Source organism: Centroberyx gerrardi, chromosome 23, assembly GCF_048128805.1.
Source record: "Centroberyx gerrardi isolate f3 chromosome 23, fCenGer3.hap1.cur.20231027, whole genome shotgun sequence".
Classification (NCBI taxonomy): Eukaryota; Metazoa; Chordata; class Actinopteri; order Beryciformes; family Berycidae; genus Centroberyx; species Centroberyx gerrardi.
The window spans coordinates 18,863,031-18,883,572 of NC_136019.1; the positions used below are offsets into that span (position 1 = coordinate 18,863,031).

General features: G+C 46.8%; 1 protein-coding gene across 3 annotated transcripts in view; it reads left to right on the top strand.

Moving 5' to 3' along the window:
• nrxn2b (neurexin 2b) overlaps positions 1-20,542 on the top strand; it is a 603,500-nt gene that overhangs the window by 574,659 nt on the left and 8,299 nt on the right. For all 3 annotated transcript variants that reach the window (XM_078281834.1, XM_071923519.2, XM_071923520.2), the window contains 2 exons: positions 9,025-9,350; positions 15,195-15,273. In XM_078281834.1, coding sequence (XP_078137960.1) covers positions 9,025-9,350; positions 15,195-15,273 — 405 coding nt within the window. The remainder of the gene's footprint in view (positions 1-9,024; positions 9,351-15,194; positions 15,274-20,542) is intronic.

The following is a 20,542-nucleotide window of genomic DNA, read 5'->3' on the forward strand; positions in this document are numbered from 1 at the left end:
TTGAGGCAGATCAGAGTGAACATCTCTGGCCCTCTCTGTGCCTGCCTGACTAAATCCAAAATGGCAGCCATTATAGGGACCCAATGGAGGGGAAAAATAAGAGTCCCAAAAGTTTTTAACAGCTCAATCCGAGCCGAAACTCGCTCAGATGTGTCCTCCTTTCCTCGCATCTCTCTCTCCCGCCGTGACGAGTCTGTCATTCCGGATTCCCCCCTCTGTTTATCCGCCCTTCCTAGCCTTCTCTTTTTTCCTGTCTCTCCTTTTGTCTCCTCGCTCTCGTTCCCTCCACCAGTCTTCGCCCGAGCCTTGGCAAGCGTCTCCCTATGGCGGCGCGGCCTCTTTCTTTAGGAACGGCGAGAATGAGACGGCGCTTTTCCTGATCTCGCCAGGGAGCAGCACTAAAAAATAGAGATTACAAATAACCAGCAAGAATCAATTTCCCTTAGTTGTTCCCTTTAATTGACGAGCAAGTCGGGGAATAAAGCTTGCTGAAGAATGGGAGCTTTGCCTCTTAGCCTGGCGAGGAAGTCCATCCCTCTGGAGCCGGTGAAGACCATGACGATCAAGCTGCGAATTTAGCTACACGAGACCAGGGAAGAGTGAGAGGAGGAGGGAATGCAAGGACACCGGGTCTCTGTGGCCTAAAAGCTAGCTTGAGAATCAGGTTTAATGTTCAGTGTTTAATGGTCTGGTGTGAGCTCCCCCATTCCCTAATCGAAAGCAATCGAGTCCTCCCACTTGGTGCGGGGCCAGGGCCCAAATCAACCTCCCCAGGCCGGGCGCCAGTCCAGCCATGCCAAGCATGATCCCAGCTCCATTTCAGAGATTCTCTCACATCAGGCTGCCATAAACAGAGAGCAAATCCGTCTGAGTTTGTCTTTCAGCCCCCCATGACGGGCTTTGTATCCCCGCTCTCTTACTGTCTTGTTTTCTCATTTGATCTCTTTGCATTATTGCGGCCATATTTGGGGCAAAGTAGGAGGAAGCCGTATGCATTTTTAACGCGCTAGCTCATCAGTAGAAAAGTGGCCGCGAGACATTGGCTCTCTAGCTGGAATGATGGGACGCTTTGCTGTGTTATTTCATGGTCCCCTACCATGAAATGGCCTAAAACAGCGCCGTCACAGCTGGAGTGAATAAAAAGAGAGAAGGGAAAGATTGTCCCCAGCTAACCGCTATGCTATCTCTCCCAGTCTCTCTCCCTGGACAATATCACTTGTTTGAGATCTACATACAGATATACGATCAGAGATAGAGCCATATCCAGTTAAATCCAGTCTTATGCACTGTCTCTAGAGTCCTGTCGAATTCACCACCACAATTTCTGTGCCCCCCGCTGCCACCGAGGCCCTCGGGGCTCCACGCTCCCTCACACAAGGCTTTCAGTCCTACTTCATGCCGCATTTGGCCCCTCATCTCCGTTGTCAAACACAATTAATTCATAGTGTTCTTGCCAAACCAGCCCAACTTCTGAGGAGTAAAAAAAGCAAAACGCTCTTAATTACCAAAGAGAGCCTTGCGCCGAGGAGATAACTTGGGCACACTTCATAATCAACTTTGTCAGCGCACCCCGCCCCCCGGTTTTCCTCCATTCTCTTTACTCTTTCTGTCTCTCTTTCTCCCTCATTATTCTCATGACTTTTTTTCCTCTACAGAAAAAGATGGAAACAGGGAAAGACCTTGTTTGTCGATACAGACAAACAAGGAATGTTTGAAATTCTGCTGGCGCGGGAAGGATTTGTCCACGCGAACCCCGTAAAGACTTTTTGTGCGCGAAACGGTCCAACTTTCTGTCAGTCGCGTCATAAAGCCGCGTATTGGCCGAGGTGAATCGCGGGCCATCGCTCCCACTCTGCACACCCAACTACCGAAAAACATTCGAGACAGAGGCTTCTCGCAACCATATGGCACTCCCCCTCTCTCTAAGATAACAAGAGTAGAGGGAGGATGAGGGAGGTGTAATTATGACGCTGCCGGGACAAAGATACCTCTCTCTACAGCTGCAATCCCATTCCAATCCCCTCCACCTTACGTTTAGCTCATCCGAGACTTTACCCCCACCCACCGGCCCCAACCACCCACCGACTCTACAATCACCTCCCCCAGGTTAGCCACTTGCAGTGGAGGGGAGGGGGGCTAAGCCGTGTGAGAGCCCTCTGCCTTCATCTCTACTTTTAGAGTTGTAGCAGACTTGCAGCCATTATAAGGCAGCCTCTGACAGGCAATCTGTGCATTAGCCAGCCGAGCGTGGCCCAAGCCCGGCCCACTCCCCGGCTCGGCTGGTAATTACCGGCCACAGCTCATCTGAGACTAGCTGTTTCTCTCTCGGTTAAAAAAATAAATAAAATCAAGGAGGCTGGTGCGTATAGGCAAGGGTGGAAGAAACAAATTGCTCCTGCTGTCGTTGCTGTAATTGAGTAGCCTTTTCGAGTAATGGTACGTTTTGGAGCATTTTTTTGAAGTCAGTAGTTTTACTTTTGCTTAAAGTAGTAATCTGTGATGTTTTCATATAAATACATTTTTGCTACGCTAAATTATCTACTTTTGACTTTTACTGAGGTCTATTTTCACTCCACTTCAGTAATTTATACTTAAGTAAAATTTCAGTAACAGTAACAGCACTTCAACCTAACTAGGACTTTTTCCACCTCTGTGTAAATGAATACCCACTTCCTCCAAATGAGCGATTCTTTTCTGGTCAATTTCGAAAAAAGGACACAGTGATACATACAGTAGGCAGCCACGGTGTCAGGCTAAGACAGGTAGATATCAAGGAACCCTGTCATTACCCCGAGGATAGCCATATGATTAGTTCACTGTACTAGAAAATGAGGGTGGGAAGCTCAGGATGTGTGACTCACTGGACGTTCAGTTAGCACTTTTCTACGCCTCTGTTTCTTTCTTTTGCCTTTTGTCTCACTACCCCCCCCCCCCCCCCCCCACTGCCCATCCTGCTATTTCCCTTGCTCACTCCCACCTCTTTCTCTCCATTTTTACTCACTTGTCTTTTCTCTCTTTCTGTCTCTTCCCGAGCCACTTTCTCTCGCTGCGTCGTCTCTCTTTTTCTTTTTATCAAGCCTGTCATCTTCTCCCCGCGTCCCTCCCTCCGTGCCCTCGCTCTGTCTCTATGACATGCTATCCTCATGCCGGCTCGCTCTTTCTCTGTCCTACTCGTCTGTCATCCTCCCTCGCTGCTGTCATCTCACATGTCCCCATTCTCTCAGTCCGTGTCCAGCCTCCTCGTTCTTTATCATTTTTTCTCTCTCTAACGCACCGAATAGATGATCCAATAGCTGACCTATGGCACTGTCCTCTCTAATTCGTCGCACCAAGAATAGTGGACAGATTGTATGACACCAGCGTTGCTTTATCTGCAGTAGTTTGAACGGGACACGCATATACATTATTATTTCAGGGTTGTCTAACTCCTGAGCAGCCACACCGAGAGCTTAATTTATGAAATCAACAACTAATAAATGAAATCATGAAGCAGTTCCCTTTTTGTTATGCGGTCCTGTTTTACAACCTGAACCATATTTTTTTCCACTTAAACACCAGTGGAGGAAATGGAAGGAACTCAAAGCAAAACAAAATGAGTTGGGGTTTTTTTGCAACTTCATGTCTAAATTGTCGCAATTAAAACCAGTTAAAATTCCATCTTTTGCATCTCCAACGCGGAGACGCCGCTGGGGGACGTCTCATGAGAAAATGACAGGCCTGTGTGAGATGTGCAGCAGGAGGGGGTCCATATCTCCCTTCGTACTCAGAGGTATTGATTGCCTGTCATCTCCGGGGTGGGGGCAGCGCGTTCCTCTGTGCATTGTACATTTAAAAATCACCCCTCTCCCCCAAGCTGCATAAGATGCTCTGACGTGCAGGGGTCATTACCGCATCCCCTCGGCAAGGAAATCGAAGGCGGATCACTACTCGCTTCTCGACAACGCCCACTAGCCTATCAGCCTCTAAGCCCCCCCGGGTGATTCAACCAAAGGCGGGAGTGATTGCGTACCGTAATGCCTTCTTTTACCCAGATGCCCTATTTAAGCAGCGAGGAGCGCTCAGCTTTCTAGCCAATATATGTTTTCCCAGGCTGTAGGACAGGATCAGAGATTTTCCAAGCCATGGCACCTCTAAGGCGCTCCTTCTTGTCTGGGAAGCCTTTGAAATGGGCAGAATAAGATCTATGAACCTCACCGAGCTCCACTGTTGGGAACTTGGCCCCGGGATTCACATAACTACATACTTAACTGTATGTTTGACTCTCTGCTCGGCTCTCTTCAGCTGTCTCCTCTCCCCTTCATCTCACTTTCACTCTGTGAGTTTCCAGCGTGTCATCACTTCATGCCCACGGTTATTTTTATTCTCCATTGTTTTGACAGAGTCGAGGGGCACTGCGCGCTACTTTGCCTATGTTCCACAATCCCTTATAGATTTCATACATACATACATACATGTACGTAAATGCCATTGGAACTGACAGAAATAGGGGGAGATGAAGCAAGCGAGGACCGCTTGCCGCACTGCTGTGATCTACAGAGGGAAAACAAGAAAAGAGAAGGATTACCTCTCACAGATATCTTTGAGGAAAAAGGCATGGAGGGGTAGGCAGCGGACAGATCAGCAGCGGATAGATCAGCAGCGGATAGATCAGTAGGTAGATATTTACATAGGTAGGTAGGTAGGTAGATATTTAGGTTGGTAGGTAGGTAGGTATTTAGGTAGGTAGATATTTAGGTTGGTAGGTAGGTAGGTATTTAGGTAGGTAGGTAGGTAGGTAGGTAGATATTTAGGTTGATAGGTAGGTAGGTATTTAGGTAGGTAGGTAGGTAGATATTTAGGTTGATAGGTAGGTAGGTATTTAGGTAGGTAGGTAGGTAGATATTTAGGTTGGTAGGTAGGTAGGTATTTAGGTAGGTAGGTAGGTAGATATTTAGGTTGGTAGGTAGCTAGGTAGATATTTAGGTAGGTAGGTAGGTAGATAGGTAGATATTTACGTAGGTAGTTAGGTAGATATTTAGGTAAGCAGATAGGTAAGTAGGTAGATATTTAGGTAGATATTTAGCTAGGTAGGTAGGTAGATATTTAGGTAAGCAGATAGGTAAGTAGGTAGATATTTAGGTAGATATTTAGCAAGGTAGGTAGGTAGATATTTAGGTAGATATTTAGCTAGGTAGGTAGGTAGGTATTTACAGTAGGCAGGTAGCTAGGTATTTAGTTAGGTAGGTCAGTCTGTTGGTAGGTAAGCTGGTTGGTAGGTAGGTAGATGGATGAATGTATATCTAGATGGACACACGGTTAGTTAATTAGCATAGTTAGTTAATTGTGCTACCAGCTTAGATATATACAGTAAATTGGAGAGAGAGAGGCAGCTCCAGTGTCAGCTCAGCCTAAGCTGCAGTGCCTCATTGCGGAAGCATGACCATCACCGTCTCTGCACCGCAGTTAATTAAGGCACTGTGTTTGGTCGTGAATGGCTGTTATAATGAGTGGCTGGCCGGCTGTCAGCCCACGCCCCCCCACCCCTCCACCCACCCACCACCACAAGCACCCCCCTCCCGGCTCCCCTGCCTAGCCCCTCCCATACCCCAGCCTCTGCCCATTAAGTGCCTATCACCTTAAGAGCCCAGGGGAGAGAGGCGAGGCTGCAGCCACCCAATCTCACCAAATTGGTCCAATAGACCCTCATCAATGTGCAAACCCCGAGTGCTGTGCTGTCTACCGTGCACATACACGCAGCTATCAAAATACACACACATACACACAAGCACAGGGGGGGGAGAGGCGTATGTAAATAAAAGCATGCGCAAATACACACTGCTTGAAAAGGCCACCTATCACACACATAAAGGTCATTTCACTGACACATTTCATAAGTTATTTTACACACGCACACGCACCCGCACACACTCCTCTGTGCCGCCGCGCCATAGCCAGCTCTGTCATATTAAGCGCTCTGATTGCTTGTCATGCAGAGCCCCCTTCTTCTTCTTCTTCTACCCTTCTGCCACTCCACCCCCTTTCATCCCCGCAGCTGAAATTGGCTCTAAAACCGCATGTCAGTTTTGATTTGACCCGGCAGACCCCGAAACAATAACTTCATCAGGCCCTGTTAGAGTCTCATCCTGACCAGACAGCTACAAAAACAAACAGTGATTTCCCCCCATCTAGTCTAGAGGGCACCTTTCTCTCTCTTCTCGCTCTGTCTCTCTCAGATAGGATGAATGTATAAAGGGGCTTTACAATCCTTTCCGATGCTCAAGGCTTGTCTTCCTGCACTTCTTTGCGTTGTGCGAGGGAGGGCGTCTTCGCAAGCTGTAGTAGCAACACGCGGATTAAATAGGTCACCCCACGGATGCTTGGACACTTTAAGAAATATGTCACGATACGCTGATGCATATGCAGTGACTTCGGAGGTATTACTAATCCCCCCCCACTCTGCATCATAATCATAAGCTGCTTGTCAATATGGCTTACTTATGACTGTGTCACTGGCTCAGAGTATAACCCTGACACCGATACACTTAACTCCTCCGGAGTAAAATGTCCTGTCTGAACAGATCATCTTCTGACTTGGAATGGCTGCTCGTACACAAGGGAGAATCGCAAAGCATTTGTAGAGGAACTTGAGCCCGCTCAGCCAAGAGGACCGATAGCGCTCAGGAATATAGATGATTTGTGTCCTCGACTCCTCTGCACTCCGCGACCCCTTCGCCGGAGAGTGGGGGCCGACTGGGGCTGCTCGCCTGAAACGGGAGACCCTCCGGGCTGACATGTTTGGGTGTGTGTGTCCTCTCGCCAAGGGCACTGGAGCAATGATACAGTACATTAGTAGGCCATGCGGTGGGCTGAGACTGTGTAGCGCGAGTCAAGTTTGTGTGCATTTCTGAGTGTGAACGTGTGTGTGTGTTAAAGTTTACCTTTGTATGTACACATGCATGTTTATTCTCCTCTATTTTCCTCGCTGATGTCCGCAATTCGACAGTCTCTCCCCCCTCCATGCCCCTTCCCCCATTCCCTCTATTCATTGCGGTATCACTTCCCACCGAAAACATGCTTAGCGGTAAGATAATAGAGTGAGACTGAGCTATTATGTCAACAGTGCATATGCCAGACATTAAGTCTCATCATTATGAAGTTAAGGGACGGGAGCCGGGTCCCTCGTGGGCCCCTGGCGAGCCTAATGATCTGATAATGGCATGACACGTGTAATGGCCCGTCTCAATGGGATGGATTTATCTCTCTGGCACATCTGTAGAAAACTTGCAAATACACACTCTCACACACACACGCACACACCAGCAAACGTTACCGGTAACCGCGCATGTACACACGCCAACGCATCCACGCGCATACACAGGGGCTCACTTCACACGCGTGTACATTAATAAACATTATTTGGCTGATAGTCACACCCACGCGGGTGTTACACATATGTCGGCACCAGCGCACCCACATAGACCCAGGGTAAATCATGATTACAGTGATGAAGTACCCTCTCAGCTCTCTTAATTGAAAACAAATGGGACCCAGGCCTGTCCCCAGCGTCTCCCTGCTGATGGGTAGAAGGCTGTCCTCTTTGGCTTGCAACCCCACAGAGAAAACAATGGCAAAAAAACACAAAAGGCATTCGGAGGATCGTATGTCTTCATTACGCACAACTACGCACACACTCGCTCAAACCAGTGTCAGTAATTGCCATGTTCATGAGGTGCAGGTGTGTGCACATAATGCACTAATGCACGCACACACACACACCGGTGGAAGTCATTGCCAAGCACATACATGAGGTTCAAACATGTGCATGCACGCATTTGTACATACACACACATGCAAACACACACACGCTCGCGTCTGGTCTCCCATTTCAGAGGTCCGTAGAGTCCATCTTGCTCTCTCAAATGCACACATTAGTGTAGTATCCCTTTCACACACAAACACACTCCCTCCTTCCTTACAGGGATTGATTAATCCATAAAAAAAGCTCTTTGGCTTCTCCTGCCCTTCCCCTCTAAGTAATTACCTCATCAAGTCTGTTTTTAACCCACTTCCACTTCGAACAATATCCCGTAATAATGCTTCCCTCCCTCCATCCTCCCCTCCCGCCTCCCTCCTCCCCACAAGGCCCATTATAGGGGTCGGAGTTCATCTCCCAACTTATATTCACTCCGATTGGCTTGGTGGGGAAACCTCCGAGGAGGAGAACCAGGATGCAAATTTTGGGTAGGGCAGAAACACAAAAAAGCACCCAAGTGACATCAGCCGAAGAAAATACAAGGAGAAAAACTACACCTGTCAAACCCCCCCACTCCCACTCCCCCCCCTTCACCACAAGCCCTGGTAACACATTAGTATTGGACCCTGGTTAAACGGTCGACCCTGTCTTCTCCCTTCATCCATCCATCCGTCCATCCAGTATGGTAATGACCACAGAGGGAGACAACCCCTGCTGAATTAAACATTTCCTCCCAAAGAGGATCTTATTTTCCTCCAGAGTCGGGGGGGATATTTTTTTTCCTGGCAGAGGCACTTTATCATTGTGCGGCTCAGGTGCATTGGAGGTCAATGACACAGACCTCGCATTGTTCTAATATATTCCATCTCAGGGCAAATGAGATGCATTTCACTGTGCACCCTCAGTCTCGGGGTCAACACACGACTGGCCCTGCAATCTATTTGACTGCCAGATTCAGGCCGGCTTTCTGAGACTGCCGCCTGCCCGGCCCCATAATGGCTGCACCTGCAGCAAGCCAGGGTCCAATCTCCCTAAAGTGTTACCTGAGGAAATCCCATGTGATTGAAGCAGTCCCCCCCTATCTCCCCTGTTTCACACCATGCGTGTTTATTACTTTGTGTGTGATGGGCAAACCTTCCCAGAGACCATGACTGATATGTATTCTTTGCCCTCTCTCTCTCTCTCTCTTTTCCTCCCTCTGTTTCCATGCTCCTTCTCTTTTTTTCTGTTTTCTTCTCCACTTCCCTCTCTCCTTCTCCTCCTCCTCCTCCTTCCTGTCTCTCGCGCATCAGGTCGACAGCTGACAATCTTCAACAGCCAGGCGTTCATCAAAATCGGCGGCGGTGGGGAGAAGGGGCGCCACTTCCAGGGCCAGATCTCGGGCCTGTACTACAACGGGCTGCAGGTGCTGAAACTGGCGGCCGAGGGCGACCCCAACGTCCAGGCCCAGGGCAACCTGCGGCTGGTGGGCGACGTGCCCTCGGTGCTGACCACAGACACCACCTCCACCACACCGCTGGCCGACATGTCCACCACCATCATGGAGACCACCACCACCATGGCCACCACCACCACCCGCAAGCAGCGCTCCCCCACCATGAGGGACAGTGTCACACAGGTGAGCGGTTCATTCATTTATTGAGAAGCTAAAATCCCAGGAAGAAAAGAGAAGAACATAGGTGAAGATCAAGAGAAGAGGTGGGGTTTGAGTCATTGAGCCTTGGACATGATTTGGTGCAATGTGTTGGAATGTAACATCAGATGTGATGAAACATTGCCAGTTACTCTTTTCTTATAACAATGTCGAAAGTCTGGAAACAATATCTGAAAGATTAAACGGCATGGCCAAGTAACCAAACGATCCTCTCCAGACAAGTCGATGTAGATTTCAAAAGAAATCATGTGTCAGCCGCAAGGTCAAACAGGCACGTCCGAGCCACAGTGCTTTGTGCGAGCCTCCTCTCTGTTCGCCCTCAGACTTACATTCAGACGTTCAAACGGCCCCTCAGCCTGAGAGGGAGTCAGATAACAGCTTTGTGTGGCTAGTCCTATTAGTCCAATCAAGACTGTAATTTTGATTTCCTCTAAGAAGATATGGCTGACTAAACCCCAGACGTGTAGGATGCTGGAAATTACAACACATCCAGACGTATCAACAAAGGCCGGCGGAGGAGAATAACATAATGAAAAGGGAAATTCTGCAGCGCCAACAACCATACGGCTCGCGGTGCTGTAAACATGCATTTATGAGCCTCCTGCACACGCATGTGAAAAGCTATAATTTATGGCCCGATCATTATCCATATGTTCTGAAGGCACCCGCCGTCATCCTGGTAAGCAGCAATTAGCGCAACAATAGGGAAGCCCGCATACTGGCATGTGGCAAAGGCCGGTCGTCCAGGCCCACTCTTCCCATAATAAGCCATAATAACAGGCCCTGTGTGTTCCGGAGGGAAATATGCTCTACCCAGTTCACGCCCTGTACAAGCTATTAATTGCCTAGAAGCTATGTGTGTTATGCAAAAACACCTCGCTGCATAGGGCTGCATTTATATCAAAAGTGTTCCAGGTCCTCAAGGGAAACAAAGGTGTAGTTGGGTGGCAAGCAGCATCCGGTGTAGGGGCTTGTATTTTCTACAGTAGTATTTATGTTTACTCAGGATCTACAGCATTTCAGCAATTTCGATGACATTTTAATTGCTTTGTAACTAAGGGGTAGTTCAAAGTTTCCTTCTTTTAAAAGCTGTCCATTTTGAAACTTTCCAACAGACGATGTTGCAGAGAGCAAAGAAGCGAGGTGCCAATTAACGGCGGGTTCGCTCTTACTCGGGTTTTTGAAACGTGTTCATTAGCGCTGCTCCTGTCCACAGTAGCTTACCTGAGATCAGTCGCCGAGCCACTCACGCCGGTCCCTGACAACCATGATTAGACTAGCAGAATCAGAATATATATTTAGACCGGCTCCCTTTATCAAACCTCCGCCATCCCTCTACCTCTCCAGGTTCCCTCACTTGGAAGTCCTATCAGTCTCATTTCAGACAAATGCAGCAGTGCTAATTACAGAACTAAAAGCCCTCTCTTAGTGATAGAGTGGAGAAGTCGAGGGGGGTGGGGCAATGGGTAGCGAAAGAGTGCAGGGCAATTCAAACCACTTCATATTGCAAACACCAATCAAGTTCAGAGAAAATTGGAATGGTACTTTTGGGTGAACTCTTGTTTGTCTCCCAGATTTCTTCTTACATTAATAAAAACCTGGACCCTAAAATTCATAAATAAGGAAGGGAAAGTGTACTTATCAAAGTAGTGCTGTGATGCCAGCTGATGGCTCTGAGTGGAGGAAGGAGGATGGAGGACAAAAGACATGGAGGTGGCCAAGACTCAATTCACCCAGAACTCTCTTTCAGTCGTGGACGACGCTGTGGTACAATTAGGCGCAATTAGGAGATTTAGGGACCTTCAAAGCTCGGTCAAAGCTCCAGTCCAGACGGTGTTGTCTCCAGTGGCCCCCAGCCGACATGGCTGTTCGGACAACATGATAGTCTACGGTTTTGTGTTTCCGCGTCTCCTCGGTAAACATGAGATCAATGGAATCTGACTCTGAGATGTCACATGTAGCCGTCCGCCGTGTTCAATATCATATCTCTGGACTCCAGCCTGCTCGGCGGAAGCGCGCTTCCGCGTACAGCGTATGATAACAAGCTTTTACAGCAGTGATCTATGCTGCAGAATTGACAGCCATGGACGGGCCTTGTTTGATAAATTATCTATAACCACTCTAGGACGCCAAAGGACTCCGGATATCGCCTGCTCTGCTGTCCCCTTCTGCTGTTGCTACAAGCCATAATGTGTATTGCATTCGCTGACTGACATTTACGCTCAGCGCAAAGTCGTAAAAACAGCACAGTCCCACCTTTAGAGTGCTTTTTATTGCCAAGAAGCTATTTTTCTGCTAGTGTACACACATTTTAACAGCCTTTGTTTTATTATTATGTACCTAGCTCAACATACTGTATAGTCACAATAACTCCAAATAGCATTCAGGATACGTGCTTGAGAATGAATAGACATTACCAATGAGTCACTCATCCAAATGCTTTAATGATCAGAGCAGCCATATTCAGCCACGCGCAAAAACATATGAATGCATTTTTGGGGCGTATAGCCGGCTAACGCAGCCCTGCTCCATTCAAACGGATGGCCCCGCTGTTATCGAGTTATTTTTTCTGGTATTTGTTCTTATTTGCTGGGTGGTGTTCAAGGCCTGGCGAGCTCATCTGCATCCCCTTGATGAATACGGGAGCAGATTGGCCAAGAGCGAGAGAGAGAGAGAGAGAGAGAGAGAGAAAGAAGATGGAGAGAAACAGAGACGGAGACAGAGATGTGGGAATGAGGGGAGGGAAAACAATAACAGTGTTATTTTTACACGGAAGAAGTGTTGATGCAGTTGCAGTCAAGTAAAATTAGTCGCGAGAGGTTGTGCTTCACATTTATTTTAGAACGGCTAAAATCATGTTAGGCCTGACAGCAAACACATGAATGTATTAAATGTGCATAGTCATTTTTTTAACTGATAATAATAATCTGCAACATTTTCATAGAAATAAATGTCCGTTTTGCTTCTCTCTATCACCGACTGATATAACACAATAGTGATTCAACCTATATCCAGTTCATGAAAGCTCTTATATTTGCTGTTCTAAACACCCGGTGTCTGGTAGCTCTTTCCTGGGAAAAATCCTCTGGTGCACAGGAAGTGATGCGTTAATAATAATAATTAAATGTTAGTCTTCCACCAAGTAATATAGTTCTTGAACAACAACTATACAAAGTGTTTGCTGAGCGACCCATAAGCAGCGGTACGAGTGGTAGTTTTCAGTTAGAGCATTAATATTTAACTTAACATGTGGTCACAAGTGGGTGTTTATACATTATTATATCATTACTATTTAACTTACCTGTTATAGGGTCACAGGTGTGCGTTCATCAGGTGTTTTACAACGTCTTTGCACGCAACTCAGTCAATCAAAACAGATTACTTGTTACAGATTAGGGGGATTACATGCTTACATAATGAATTGGATTTCACCAACACAATCTGATTGCTTTCAGTTACCTTTTGATTACTTTGCCTTCAGAATTCATTGAGTATCAAGTGAAATTTGATAATTCAGCGGTAGTGATTTGAATTGCGGGTCATCCTCTACAAGTTGTATCGATACACATGCAGTCAAAATTTATTTTTTGTTCCTTCAAACATGTCCAAGTAATGCTGATGATTAAACTGTAACTACAAGCAACACCAAAAACTATCTTTAATTACATTTGCGGAAGAAAATGCAGCAATTAGATTATAGATGACTGCAGGTGATAACTTGTTTGAAGCAGAAAAGGGCATTTTGATTTGGAGTTATCAGCCCACACTACTAGATTAACATTAAAGATTACAATTTTATACTGGCAATCAATGATCTGCAGCAAACTACACTTTGAAATTAACCCCCAAACTCTACATTAATTATATTAGTCACGGTCACCCTACATGGCACGCAAAATTGGTGTCTGATTTCTCTCTCTCTCTCTCTCTCACACACACACACACTTGCACACTTCTGCACACATGCATATACAGTCCTTTGGGTAGTTAATAATCCATCCTATGGAGCCTGTGGTGTAATTTTGTGCTAGAGCAAACATAGTAATAGCATTATAAATGCCGCGATGGGCAAGGCTAACGGGAAGCTCTGGCGCTCTAATGAACATCCCCAGCACCCAGCGAGACACAGCGGATTCGGAGACGGGAGACGGGCCAGGGTGGCGGAAAGCAAGCGAGCGGAAACCCAAATTTCAATTTCTCCAAAAGCTCTGAGCGACCCGCCGCGCCGCAGCTTTGATCATAGTGGAATAATGCGCTTTGATGCTTAGAATAAAAGATCTACCTTTTGATGTGCATGTGGGGGTCTGTTTTTTTTTCCCTCTCTCTCTCTCTTTCCCTCAACCCCTTGATACTTTGGGTTTCCACGAAACCGTCGGAGTCATCACTTCCCCCGGCCTGTGCCCAATTTGGGTGTCGGAGGTGCCGGGGACGTAAAGCTAAGATCACAAGTCTAAGTCAAGGCTACTGCTTTTGTGATTTCCTTCTGGTTTTGTCTGGATGAATGGAAATGGTTTCAAAGTCAATGGATTCAAATTGGAGATAGAGACGATGACAAAAGTACTGGAATTCGGGGGGTAACTGCACAGCTGGTGGTGTGTATTTATCAGTGCATTGGGTCAGTGGATCTGATGTGACAATTTTTCATCCAATAAACTATGGCGAACACTTATGTAGAAGGCTGGCTTAGATGTTAGAGATGGGAGGGTGTGCCGTTGGGGTTCACCAGTGTGTCACTAATTTACACCCATGATAACTCCAGGAGGCTGAATCAGTCATTTCAGATACAGCCAGAAAGACACTGGATTATTTAAACATTTCTGACTGCACACACACTCTCTGCCTTGGGCCATTTATTGATGTAGGTGTTGCTTAATTTAAAAGATGTAGCGATAACGGCTACACGGAAAGCCTCTCACTTTAAGAGCGCGCATTTTAAAGAATTCATTACATGCTATTTTACACTGAGTTGGGGAGAGCGAGGTGGCTGACTGCGCGGACGGAATTGAAATGTAAGAGCATGTCTGATGGAGATGTTGCCGGGAAACTGAGGCAGGATCATTAGGCCCATTTGACAGAACCAGGTGATGTGCGCACGCACACTAGTACACACACACACACGCAATTTGATTAATAAATGAACAGAGAGAAAACTCTGCGTAGCGGTGTGGCGCTTGAATCAATTATGCTGATAAAAGCCCCCCGTTTTCTATCGGCTGACCCCATCTTGAATAACAACCAGAGGCTGAGAAGCGAAAGGGAGGTTGGGGAGGGGGGTTCGGGTGTCTAGACATGCAGCTACGTGAGTCACACAACAGTGAGGAACAAACCCCCGGCTACTCGGTTGGAACCACCTTGTCAGATTTAATCTGTATTAATCTGCAGACCCCCGGTACTGTACCCGGTGTACTTTTAAACCCTGCACTAACAGACTGGCTTCATATCTGCTGTCTCTTCTGTTACGAGGTTGAAATGTCTGAGAGAAATGTCTTCGCTGACAGTCAATCCCTCCTCCCTCTCTCGCTGTCTCTCTCTCTCTCTGTTGTCTATGTGTAACTAACCTCTTAAACTTTTTTCTTCTCTAAAGCCTTTGACTAGGTTCTATCCCTGTGTATGTGTGTGTCCACATCCAGTGGAGAATCAACTGTACACAAATAATGGCTAAATATATAACAACCGGCCTAGAAAAAGAGATTCCTGAAAGTGAATAGTCTGATAAGGTAGATTTGATGTTATTACGTCACCTGAAAACCTTATACAAATAAAATTTGGCTTGACTGTCTCTACCCCCCCTATGTTTTTATCTTCCAGAACACGGATGACCTATTGGTAGCGTCAGCTGAGTGTCCTAGCGATGACGAAGACTTGGAGGAGTGTGAGCCTGGAAATGGTGAGTCCACTCAGGGGGTTCTGTGTCCACGTTACTCGGGTATCCGAAACCCCAATGGAGCCTCAAAACGAGCCCGACCTCGAGTGCTCTCCCTTACCCCGCTTTTATCTGACGCTTTGTGACACCCACGACCCTCCGTATGCAGCTCTGATTGGCCAGATGTGTACCCTCCGACCCCATCTTATTGGTTTTCGAAGCAGCAGGCAAGCCAGCGGCGGCGCGGTCCATCAAGCGCCGAGCCGAGTGCCGTGACGGGGCTCGTATCTGGCATTCGCCCAGCTGTTGCGCCAATCTCGCTGCCCCGATTTTAACGAGGCAGGACAGTTTCAACGTGGAAACGCAGCTTGTTCTGTGCGGCGCACAGCTGTAGCTTGGCAGGCCCGGTGGCTGAGGCGCTGTCAGCGCGAACAGTGGGTCAAACAATGTTCCAACACCAAGACAGGGAGGTGGAAGCTAAAGGCCACGGGTTTTACTCCCCGTCCCTTTGGTTTGCAGCTATATTAAGCTGGCCGAACGCCTTGAGAACTGCCAAGAACCGTGTAAAGCGATGTGAAGAACTCCTAAATGAAATTCCTAATATCTGTAGAGCCAGGGCTCCAATACTTTTGTACCTCAAGGACTCACAAAGCGATACGCATTCCATCACAAATGGGGATCATTTAATGACATTTGTCCTAAGGAATCCTGTCAGACAAGAATTTTGTTGATAGGCTAGACTTGGTACAGACTTGTATAACTGTCTACAGCAGTTGGGAACAACAATGGTCCGAGTGAAACCTATGATCAAAACAATCATCCTTATACATTCTCTTACTGCGCTAATTTCCAGGGATTAAAATAATAGTGAAATTATTCCTAATTTTGCTGTGGAACTCTGGAACTCTCTCAAGGATCCCTGATGGTCCCTAGAAATCCCCCAACAAATGTTATGCTAAGCATTATGTCCACAATAAATCAAACATCAGACAACATCAAATTTGCTCCAAATTGACTCCAATGACTGAGGTTAACCTGAGGTTAGAGCAAACCTTCATAAAACCCTAAAAGAACAAAGGTGATTACATTTTTGGACTTTGGAAGGACTCCGGATCACCATAATGTCAGTGTTTGGCGTAAGCACCCCCACTTCCCCATCCTATATTTTTACCGTTCAGAATCAAAAAGCTATTAGGAACGGGGCTTAGAGGTTTGAATGGAATATATGTTAGACTGTAAATGGCGGGAGATTATAGCAATTGGTATGTTTGTGCGAGGAGAAACTGATCTGAACCTGTGTTGAGAAACTCGAGCGCAGCATTCTCCCGCGGTTTTCTCCATAGGTGGCAGAGACCGAAATAGAGACTCAATTCCCTTCTTATCAAAAGGAGAAATGAGAGTTTTTCGGTGGATGCTATGCCCAGGCTTAATCTCCCAGGGGAGAACAGCAAACTCTCTCTCTCTCTCTCTTTCTCTCTCTCTCTTTCTCCCACACAAACACACACAAACGCACACATACAGCGGTAGACATGCTCACCTTTCCAGACAGACACTTGTCTCTCTCGCTCTGTGGGTGTAAAGTTTTCTCTCGGCATCCGTCTCTCCTGAGAAACGGCAAACACACACACACACGCACTCACACCGGCGCACACACTTCATATCACAGCTACCAGATGCCAAAGGAGCTCCATTGAGGCAAGCCAGCCAGGTCGGATAAGCCTCGGTGGAAACCGTAGACAAGGACAGAGGAATTCGACATTGTCCGCAAAAACATGTCCCCCTCTCCATCACTCCTCCACAAAGAGAAGCCCCGTCATTGTATATGACCGATTGATCTCCAGTGTTTTCAATTACATGTCATAATGCAGCTCAGCGTTATTGGCCTGCCTTCGGGAAGCAGAAGAAATGATAAGGGTACGGTCAGAATTTCTATGAAGCTGGAGCTAGATATGACTGCTGCGAATTCATGAGGATCAATATCGCTCCTACAGCTCCTACATACAGCCAACGCGGCTCAACAGTGACTTGGTTACTGAGTTATATGTGTTTATCCACAAACTTCGGCAGCAGCAGTCGGCAGCAGCACTACATCACGCGATTTAAGCCATGCAAACTTGTTTTCTTGCAGCTGCATTTCATCCGAACACTTTGGGGTTTTTTTGTGTTTTCGGGAGGGGGTGGGGGGGGGCTGTCGAGCGCTGAATGATGGCCCTTGATGCGAAATGCTCAAACAATGATTGCGGGGACACACACCCCTCTGCGCACAAAAACACACACTTGCTGACAAGCTCAGAGTGGATGCAAAAAAGACAAAGCGGCACGTAGGACGCAGAGAAGGGAGAAAGGAGGCAAGAGAAAAAGACCTAAGGAATAGATGAGTAAGAGAGAGAGCCGGAGCGACTACGTTTTGAAGGACTGACCCTCGTTGAGATTTGTGTCACGTCCCTTTGCGCTCAAAGCAGAACAGAGAAGCGGGGGGAGAGCTTGAGACAGCGGGATTCGAGAGAGAGAGAGAGAGAAAGGAAGCTTGGAAGAGAGAGGGAAGAGTTAGAAAGAGAGATTGAGAGAGAGACCGCAGTGGTATTCCTGTGAATGATTCTTGCCTTTCCCACCGGGCTAATTAAACTTTGACTTTGTTAGGGAGCCTTAATTACATCACCCAACCCAGTTGGGTTTGGATCCTTCAGCTTTTTTAATGAGCCAGAAGAGTCAGAAGAGGGAGAAGACCTACGAAGTGGGGACCCGGATTGCAAAGATGGGGATATGCACTGGGGATACAGTAGCAAAGTGACACACATACACACACACACGAATATTCGTACACATGCACATACAAAAACATGCGCACTCGTACACGTGCACACCAAAACATGCACTCTTACACATGCGCATACAAAAGCACACGCATTCGTATGCATGCACACACAAAAACAAGCACTGGTACACATGCGCACGCACCTAAACATGCACACACAACCACACAGACATGCATGCATGCAAAAACTCATCCATACACAAATTGCATTCACACAAACACACAATTACAGAAGATATTACACATTCCCTCTCCTATATAAAGCAACCCTCTTCTTTCTCTCCAACCATCAGCCTCGCTCATTAAATCTCTATATTTCACTCTGTCTATTCTCTACCTCAGCCATACTCTTCCTTCCTCCTCTCTCTTTCTCTCTCTCTCTCATACCTCCGAGCTACTTATCAGTCCCAGGATGTGGTAGGTGCTATATCGGTTTTACTCCGACGAGATCAGAGCTTTGAGGAGTTCTTCAATAATTCATCAGACGACACACTATAGAGGCAACCTGCGAATTTTCTTTTTAGGTCGAGGTGTGAAACCGAGAGATCGGGCAATAGATGGGGGAAATGACCCAGAGCTCACAGCCCCCCCACCCCCACCCCCCTCTCACCCTGTGTGACTCAGAGCACCCATATGATCAAAGCAGCATTGGTCAGTGGTGTTTGAGCGTCATTTGTTTTCAGCGTGATACTTTATTGATCTCTTTTTTGCCTCGCCTCCCTCCACAGGGAGGTCAGGGTCAGCTACAAAACAGCGGCCCAGGAGCTGGTAGGGATTCCTCAGGGCAGATGCTTGTCGACATGGGGGCTCCAACCTGGGCAATCCGGTTGAAGGATGGTCTCTCTAACCTCTAGACCAGTGATACTCAACCCGTGGCTCTTTTATGGCTAGTTGTGGCTCTTTAAAGTCCTACTTAACAAAAAAAAAAAATCTAAAAAGTACTTAAATAAATTTTGTTTGACACATTGTCAGCAGAATTCAACATTTCATTCCCCATAAGTCACATCAATCTATTACGCCTTCAACCGTCTGAACAACCAATTACAATTTATCTCAGGTCTCGCGCTCTGTTTGCAGAGGAAGTGCAAACTCCCTGTCACACTGGGAAAACTAGCTTAGCATGAAGCTAAAATGGCTACAGAACTTAAGAAACGCAAATATGAAGAGGAATATTGAACATTTAAAGAGGACTGGGAACTTGAGTTTTTCTTTGTGTCGAGCCGTTCGGGAAAATGCATCTGTCTACTTTGTGATAACGTCATTTCACAATTTAAAAGGTCCAATTTGCAGCGCCATCACGAAACAAAACACCCAAGGTTCAGTACTGACTTTCCGAAAGGTGGAGAGCTAAGGGCTGAAAAGCTGATGAGACTCAAACAGAACCGAACTGCTCAGAAAAACTTCTTCCACACCAATACTAGTGAAAGGGCGACAGAGGCATCCTATAAAATCACACATGAACTGATGAAAAAGATGAAGCCGTATACTGATGGAGAAATGGTGAAGGATTGCATACTGCTTGCCTTTTCAACGTTGTTTCCCGAGAAAAAAGACCTGGAACGAGAGGCAAAAAAACTTCAACTGTCGGATTCGACTGTTGCCAGCCTTGCAATGGACGAAAGCCTGGATATAAACGACATGCCACAATTACTCATCTTTATCCGAGCAATCAACAGTCAGTTTGACATTACAGAAGAACTGCTTGACACTTGACAAAAACGCTGTACTGGAAACTTTGGCAAAGTTTAACATTGGACCAGAAAAAATCACAGCGTTCACAACGGATGGCGCACCGGCGATGCTTGGTAAGAGAAATGGGGCCGTGGCTTTGCTGAAAGAGGCACTGAAAAACAAAGGGGTTGCTGAGGACATTTTCTCATACCATTGTATTGTGCATCAACAAGCCTTGTTTGCGAAGTTCAAGTGTCTGAATGATGTGATAGCAAATGTAATCGAAGTGGTTAATTACATCAGGGCCCGTGCAAGAAACCACTTGAATTTTAAATTGTTATGTGAAGAGTTTGACACTCACTATGGGGATTTGGTGTTACACACCAAGATTAGATGGCTATCTAAAGGACGTATGCTTGCACATTTCATGGACATGCTTGAACCACTGAAAGCCTTTATTGTCGGCCAAGGGGAGACTTCCCGATTTTCCTTTTTGGATGACAAAGAGTGGGTGCTTTCTGTTGCATTCGTGTGTGACATTACACAGCACTTGAACAAACTTAATCTCAAGATGCAGGGAAGAAACAAGACCGTGTATGAGCTCTACACGGCTATCAGAGCATTTTCTGACAAATTGGATGTACTTGAACAAAGTGTTGATTACCGATTCTTCCCCACCGTGCAGAAAGTGATGGCGGTGCATGCGGATGCTGCCCCGTCCTGTCAGTCACAATTCTGTGATGTGCAAACTGAGCTCAAGCAAAACTATGAATCAAGATTCCGCGACTTCAAGGACCAAGGCAATGT